General features: G+C 49.7%; 2 protein-coding genes across 2 annotated transcripts; one reads left to right on the top strand and one right to left on the bottom strand.

The window, feature by feature from the left end:
• The first annotated feature begins 1,582 nt into the window (after positions 1–1,582).
• LOC103133269 (DNA replication complex GINS protein PSF1) lies at positions 1,583–4,008 on the top strand. Its single transcript, XM_007545043.2, has 7 exons — positions 1,583–1,822; positions 2,412–2,476; positions 3,081–3,179; positions 3,258–3,348; positions 3,429–3,545; positions 3,610–3,684; positions 3,869–4,008. The coding sequence occupies exons 1-7, from the start codon at positions 1,748–1,750 to the stop codon at positions 3,935–3,937; spliced, it is 591 nt and encodes a 196-aa protein (XP_007545105.1). The 5' UTR covers positions 1,583–1,747; the 3' UTR covers positions 3,938–4,008.
• Positions 4,009–5,278: 1,270 nt separating this feature from the next.
• Positions 5,279–7,315, bottom strand: LOC103133270 (ninein-like protein). Its single transcript, XM_007545044.2, has 6 exons — positions 7,194–7,315; positions 7,003–7,113; positions 6,828–6,905; positions 5,920–6,105; positions 5,734–5,847; positions 5,279–5,671 (listed from the first exon to the last, which is right to left on the bottom strand). Exons 2-6 carry the CDS (start codon positions 7,078–7,080, stop codon positions 5,477–5,479), a joined length of 651 nt encoding a protein of 216 aa, XP_007545106.1. The 5' UTR covers positions 7,081–7,113; positions 7,194–7,315; the 3' UTR covers positions 5,279–5,476.
• Between the last annotated feature and the right edge of the window lie 8 nt (positions 7,316–7,323).

Below are 7,323 nucleotides of genomic sequence, written 5' to 3' on the forward strand. Positions count from 1 at the left end.
CCCCTCCCCCACCTGTTTCCCCGGTGCCCACCTCCTGAACGGTCTCTTCCCCATCCCCGGCTCCTCTCCCGGGCCCTGTCGGCCTCGGGTCGCCGGATGCGCCGCCGCTCTGCCGGGTCGCTGCTTCAGCTCCGGGTCGCTGTCCTTCTCCGCGGTCAGGGAGCTCCGCCTCCGCATCACTGGAAGCGGCAGAGAGACGGCTCGTTACCCGGGGGAAGGTGACCGAAAAGCGGGGCCGGTCCGAGGTGAAGAGTCCTCGTTCTGGCCGGCGTGGGAGTGCTGAGAGGCGGCGGGAGTCAGACAGAGCGCCCGCTGGAGCCGCACTGACATCCGCAGAGAACAGCTGATCAGTGCCGAAGCTGTCACAGCCAATCAGGAGGCAGACTGCAGACCACATGGTCAAAGCAGTGCTGCCTCCACGGTCTCTGGGGAAGCGTAGGAACAACGGCTTCCAAAACATAACCAGCGCTGCGTTCATGCGCAACTCGGAAATTTTAGTGAATTTAACGCTCATTGAAACAAATTAAGGTATGAAACACGAATGTAATTTAATAAAGAAGATAAATAAATGATATATGACGCGTTTTACCAGTTTGCGTCAGAAAAATTTAAACTGTTTTTATAAAGTTTATTTCCTGTTAAAATCTTCATGAAACCTTCAGAGAACAAAGTGACTCCAGATCTTCCTCAGACGCTTCCTGTTATTCTGAAACAGCCAGAAGGTTTCTATTTAACCGTGTGCCCCTGAACGCATCTCTGAGGCTGTAAATACAGCAGGTAGGTTTTCAGATTAAAAGCATGTTGTAATGTAAATATGATTAAATCTCGACTTGACGCTGATAAAGCAGGAAACCTGTTCATCACCCAGAGCTCCTCCGGGTCAACAGGAGATCAGCTGGGGTGGACAGTCCGCTGAACTTTGACCTTGAGAGCTGCAGTCTCCAGGCTGACTCAGCAGCTCCCCCCAGTGTTCAGAGCTCAAAGAACAGCTGCTCGCCACCATAAAGCTGACCAATCAGGCTCTCCCACACCTGTCCAGGTGCAGGGCAGGTTGTCCACCGAGATTTGATCTGATTTGTTGAATCAAATAAAATTGATGTCTCAGTTTTAAGACTGTAACTTTGTGGCTTTTATTGTTTCACATGTTTTGATTTTCTTCAGTAACATTTCTAATTGTTTTGTTTGGGCTTCACATTTCCTCCAGTTGCCATGGTGAATCACACCTGGTTCACAGGTGGGTTCACTCACTTTGTTGACCCGCTTCCTGAAACAGGGCTCAGGTGATCACGTGACGGACCAGTAAAACGTTCATAACGAACCTCAAATCGGTTGGTTCTGTTGGGTTCGGCCGAACCTCAGGCTGAACGAGGTTTAATTAATGAACTGAAAAAAGATTTGATCTAATTTTAATTGGTTTTAACGTTGCCGTGAACCGGAAGTACTGACGCAGGTGAAGTGATTGATCTTGGAGCTAAACTGATTGTTTTCATTGAGAAACATCAGCAACAACAACAACAAAACGTCCATAAATCATCAATAAATCACCGATAAATCGTCAATAAATGAGGAATCCTACCCGGTAAATGTAACTGGCCTGTTTCACCACATCGCCGCTGGAGCTGCTTCTTTGTCCCTCCGCGGCTTCCGGAGAATTACGTCACCGAGTCATGTGACCACAACAAAGAATTTTACCGCGAAGCTGCTTCTCGGCTCTCCGAGTCAGTCAGTCCCGGTTCTGAGCTCCAGGATGTTCTGTGAGAAAGCCATCGAGCTGATCCGGGAGCTGCACCGGGTGAGCGACGGCCAGCTGCCCGCTTTCAACGTGAGTATCCCGGGTGGGATCCAGCAGCTGGAACTCCGCCCAGAAACGTTCTGGTTTAAGGTTTGACCGCTGCTTTAAGCTGAAAACTGGAAACCACAGATATAATAGTAATGTTATCAAAAATAATCTCTTACTTAACATTTCGGATCACAGGAACACGGTAAAGTTTTTTAATATCAGATTTATTTATTTAAAATAAAGGCTCTAGTGGCCTTTATTTCATAGTGAATTGACAGAAAAGAGGGTAATGAGAGAAAGGTAAGACATGCGGCAAAGGTCACCGGGTCGGGAATCGAACCTGCGACGGCCGCGTCGAGGACTGAGGCCTCCAAATGTGGATTGTGCTGAACCCCTACGCCACCACAACATACCCAAGATCAGATTTCTAACTGAAATTATTCTGCGGAACTTTGCTGAAGAAGTTTATCGGCTTAAGAGTGATCGTGTCTAAAAAATTAAACTGAAAGTTCATTTTAAATACATTTCTAGTTAATAGACGGCGGATCCAACACCTGATTGAAACAGTTTCATAAATACAAAGAGAAATGATGGCTGCGATGGATTAATTGGAATGAGTTCTTGGTTCCAGGAGGACGGACTGCGGCAGGTTCTGCAGGAGATGGAGGCTCTGTACGAACAGAACCAGGCTGATGTGTGAGTACTGACCCACTGCACGGTTCTACAGGGTCCAGGCTGGTTCTGGTTCTGTTATGTTTAAGTTCCTGTTGGCTTCAGATGGTTTTCAGACCCAACCTCTGACCCGTAGCTCAGAGTTAAAGGGCCAGTATCCTGTAAACTCATCATGTTCTGTTATCCTCTCATCATAAACAAACCTGCAGTGTTTCATGAGAAATCAATTAGTCTCCATGGCAACCATTCAACTGTCAAAATGTCTGGGTGGACCTTGCCCCGCCTTCAAGGACACAGCTCCTCCCCCACTCAGCTACTTCAGACTAGCCAGCAGCCATTAGCAAACAGCAGCTGAGCTCATTACAGGAGCTGCTGCTCAGAGAGACGCTGGTAAAAACGTTAAAGGGCTAAAAGGCGTAAAAACAGGAAGTCAAATTCCTTTGAGGTCATATTTGATATAAACAGCAATTTTATAACAGCAGAGGGCGACACAGTTACCGATTGTGCTATAAAACATAATGCTGGCCCTTTAAGGGAACCATTCCCTGGTACCGGTCCAGAACCGGTTTCTTTGGTACCAAAACCGGATGTGCTCCGTCTGACCTCCTGACCTCTCCGTCTTCTGCAGGTCGGAGGCGAAGGCCGCCGGCCGCGGTGACCTCATCCCCTCCATCAAGCTGCGCCACTGCTGCCTGCTGAGGAACCAGCGCTGCGTCGTGGCCTACCTGTAACTCCGCCCAGTCATGTGACCTGCTGGTCCAGGTCTTGTGACCTCTGATGCTGACCTTTGACCTGCTGTTTGCAGGTACGACCGTCTGCTGAGGATCCGCGCACTGCGCTGGGAGTACGGTAGCGTTCTGCCCGCCAACGTCCGCTTCCACATGTCTGCAGAGGAGGTCAGTGACATCACTTCCTGTTGGGGGTTTCTGCTGGCTCACCTGAAGACTGAGAGCACCTGTGTGCGTGGTGTGTTCAGGTGCAGTGGTTTGGCCAGTATAAAAAGTCCCTGGCCTCCTTCATGCGGTCCATTGGAGGACAGGAGGGACTGGACGTCACGCAGGACATGAAGCCTCCAAAGAGCCTCTACATCCAGGTGAGTCTGACCTCTGACCTCTGACCTGCAGCCTGGCCCCACTGACCTCCCTGTGCATTTCCAGGTCAGGTGCCTGAAGGACCACGGTGAGTTTGAGATCGACGACGGAACGGTGATCCTGCTGAAGAAGAACAGCCAGGTGAGAACAGACCCCATGTTAGTGATGAGAGAAGCACGACAGTTGCTATGACAACGGTCCTGCTGGTGCTTTAATGGGATGTAACTGGGAGTACGGGGAGTGCAGCTGCTACCAGCTGAGGCAGGAAGTGAACAGGTGGCCCATGTTCTGACTCATCCTGACAGGAAGTGGTTTTTGTTCACAGCACTTCCTGCCACGTTGGAAATGTGAGCAGCTGATTCGCCAGGGCGTTCTGGAGCATGTGATGTCATAACGTCCAGGAGACAGACGGTGTCTCGGCTGCCATGTTTGCTTTTTTACAAATAAAGCTGTTTTTTTCTTTCCTTTGTGTCGTCACTGAGAGTTAAGTCTGTTGCCGGGCAGATTTCACAGATCCAGGCGAACATCAGTGCCTCATTTTAACCCAGAACAGGAGGTCTCACTCTGACGTAAAAACCTAGTACCTGTCCAGGTGGGGAGGCCACGCCAGGGGCGCAGTATAGGGGGGGAAAGTTATGACAATTCCAAGGGCCCATGACCAACAGGGAGCCCTACACAACTCTGTTTTTGTTCATAGTAATTTAAAAAAAAAATGGGCCCGTCATTTACAAAATTCATTATATTGTGTTTACTAAAATTGATTTTAGCAGTAAAAATTAAATGTTACCCCTCCCAGACCAAAACACACACATCCGCATTTGCCCTGAACCCCCCTGGATCTGCATAAAATGGTTTGTTCCTGCTTGAAGGCGACACTGTTCAGAAGTGTTTGTAGAAGACAACTGGGGCTGTTACTATGCTGCTAAGAAAAGTTAGCATAGCCACCAATGACAGCAGATAAACAGTTTTCCTGCAATGATAAGTTGTTTCTCCACCATTAGCACATTTAGCAGTGAGTGAATGAGGATGATTGACAGCGCTAAGAGCGTCCTGCTGGTTCTGATTGGTTGTTTTGGTCAGAACGGAGCATTACTTTAACCAGTAATTCAGGGAGGAGATGGAGGAGATTGATTGTGTTCAGATTATCTGACTCAAACTGGCACAAACTAAAATTGTTAAACTGGTGACAGCTTTACCAAATATGGAGAAAACATTTTTTATTAGTTATGTACTGCAGCTTGAATAAAATGCAGCTACATAGCATTTTTAGAGGTCTGGATTGCTGGATGTGTAGCTGCATGTTGCTTTTGACTGTTGCTCATGCAGAGAGACATTCCAGTATCTAAAACTAAAAAAATTGAAGCAACCTACCTGCATACTGGATGTGGACTGTTGGATGTTAAATTCATGAGCAGTAAATATTGTGCTAATCATCAGTATTGAACCAAAGAAAGCAAGGCAGATGCAGCCTTTAAAGTTGAGACGCTTTTTATGGGTCAAATAGACTCAAAATATGGTAACAGCAGCTGGTCAGGGGGGCCCAAACTAATTTTTTGTCAGGGGACACAAGATTCCTGGCGGCACCCCTGAGGGCCACGCCCACCAGTTTACACACAGTGACACTGAGCCGACAGTTTACAAAACTTTTAAAGAAATTTTATCAAGTTTAAAATATTCCACAAAAATGATATTAAAAAAGTTTATTAGAACTCAGTTTTTCTATAAAATTCCCCTTAAAGCTGAATCATTTCAGACAGAAAAAAATCAGAAGAAAATATAAACAAATAAAAAACCCTCCATTTACAGTAAAATCAGCTTCAATGTCTGAATGGAACCAGAGCAGATAAAAACACCAGAAGGTGAGCTCTGATTGGACGATCCTCAGCTCTGATTGGACGATCCTTGCTGAAGGTTGTCGGCTCTCAACTAGAGGTCAGCTGGAGGTCATGGCGGCGGCCACCACCTCCCTCAGCAGCGCCCCCAGCGCTGTGACCTTGTCCTCCAGCTGGCTGTTCTTCTTCTCTGCCTGTTTCTGCCGCAGCTCTGTGACCTGCAGCGCCGCCAGCAGCTGCGCATTCTGCAGGTGCAGGTCCTTCAACACGCTGCTCGTCTTGTTGCTCCGCTCCATCTGGACGGAACCAGAGGTCAGAATGGGCTGGTGGGTCGCTGCCAGCAGAACCACAGACTCACCTGCTCCTTCAGCTGCTGCACGTTGTCCTGCAGCACGACGCGCAGCGCTTTCAGCTGCGCCTCCAGGCAGGCGGCCCGCTGCTGCAGCACCGCTGCCGCTCTGTCGAACTGTTCCTGAAGGCAGCATAGAGGCAGCAGTCAGAACCAGAACCTGTGCGGCCAGGCCAGATCTGGTTCTGAACCCACCTGCTTCAGGGTGGCCTGGGATCTGCTCTGCTGCAGCTGCAGCTCCAGCTGTGCCTGTCGCTGCTGGCTCCGCCCCCGCTCCGCCTGCAGCTCCGCCTGCAGCTGCTGCCTGCTGCCTGCATGCTCCTGCAGCTGCTGCAGCTGCTGTGCCTTGGCCATGCCTAGCGCCGCATCTGCCCGCTGCACCTGCAAACACACACACAGGTTCTGACCCGGTTCTGACTCGGTTCTACTGCTCCAGGTGAGGTGGAGCAGCAGCTGCAGCTCTAAAGTCTTTTTAGCTTGTTTAGATTGAAATTTAGATGGTCTTTTATCCGATTATCAGTCAGTGTTGATCAGATCATCATGAACTTTATGGTCATGTTGACTCCAACAGTGTTAGCTCAGACTGTTAGCCTAACTGTTAGCTCAGACCGTTAGCCTGAGTGTTAGCCTAACTGGTAGCTCAGACTATTAGCTTAACTGTTAGCTCAGACCGTTAGCCTGACTGTTAGCCTAACTGGTAGCTCAGACTGTTAGCTTAACTGTTAGCTCAGACCGTTAGCCTAACTGTTAGCTCAGACTGTTAGCCTAATTGTTAGCTCAGACCGTTAGCCTGACTGTTAGCTTAACTGGTAGCTCAGACTGTTAGCCTAACTGTTAGCTCAGACCGTTAGCCTGACTGTTAGCTCAGACCGTTAGCCTGACTGTTAGCCTAACTGGTAGCTCAGACTGTTAGCTTAACTGTTAGCTCAGACCGTTAGCCTGACTGTTAGCCTAACTGTTAGCTCAGACCGTTAGCCTGACTGTTAGCCTAACTGTTAGCTCAGACCGTTAGCCTCACTCTGAGGATTCACCGTCTCCTGACCTCATGCTGATGGGTAACTGTTCTCCCTGCGCTGTCTATCTGGTTCTGGTCCAGTTCTGACCTGCTCCTCTGCCTGTGTCCGCGCCGTCTCCGCCTGGTCCAGTCTGGACATCAGGTTCTGCTGGTCCTGGTTCAGGTTCTGGACCCAAACAGAACCAATCACATCATCATGGGTCCAGTCTGGGCTCGGTTCTACAAGTTCTGTTGGTTAATCGTGAAGCCCCGACCCCTGGTACCTGCTGCTGTAGCTCCTGGTTCTGGACTGTGAGTCTGTGGGTCTGCAGGTTCTGCTGGAGCTCCGCCTTCTCTTCCATCAACCTCCGGGCCTCCGCCTGCTGCTCCTCCACCTGCAGCCAACAGAACCAATCAGAACCGGGTCAGAACCAATCAGAACTGGGTCAAACATGACGGCTGCAGCTGAGCTCACCTTACTGAGCGCCTCCCTCAGCTTCTTGTGGAGCTCCGTCACTTCCTGGGCGTGGCCCAGCTTTTCCTGGGTGGCAGCCAGCAGCTGGCAGCGCAGCAGCTCGGCCTCTGCCTGCAGGGCGGCGACACGC

Source organism: Poecilia formosa, unplaced genomic scaffold, assembly GCF_000485575.1.
Source record: "Poecilia formosa unplaced genomic scaffold, Poecilia_formosa-5.1.2 Scaffold2479, whole genome shotgun sequence".
Classification (NCBI taxonomy): Eukaryota; Metazoa; Chordata; class Actinopteri; order Cyprinodontiformes; family Poeciliidae; genus Poecilia; species Poecilia formosa.

Coding starts and splice junctions, on each gene's coding strand:
- LOC103133270 (XM_007545044.2), bottom strand. CDS start 7,080: ATGGAAGAGAAGGCGGAGCTCCAGCAGAACCTGCAGACCCACAGACTC. Junction 6,106..6,827: donor GGACACAGGCAGAGGAGCAG/GTCAGAACTGGA, acceptor GTGTGTTTGCAG/GTGCAGCGGGCAGATGCGGC. Junction 5,672..5,733: donor TGCAGCAGCTGAAGGAGCAG/GTGAGTCTGTGG, acceptor GGTTCCGTCCAG/ATGGAGCGGAGCAACAAGAC.
- LOC103133269 (XM_007545043.2), top strand. CDS start 1,748: ATGTTCTGTGAGAAAGCCATCGAGCTGATCCGGGAGCTGCACCGGGTG. Junction 1,823..2,411: donor GCCAGCTGCCCGCTTTCAAC/GTGAGTATCCCG, acceptor TCTTGGTTCCAG/GAGGACGGACTGCGGCAGGT. Junction 3,349..3,428: donor TCCACATGTCTGCAGAGGAG/GTCAGTGACATC, acceptor TGGTGTGTTCAG/GTGCAGTGGTTTGGCCAGTA.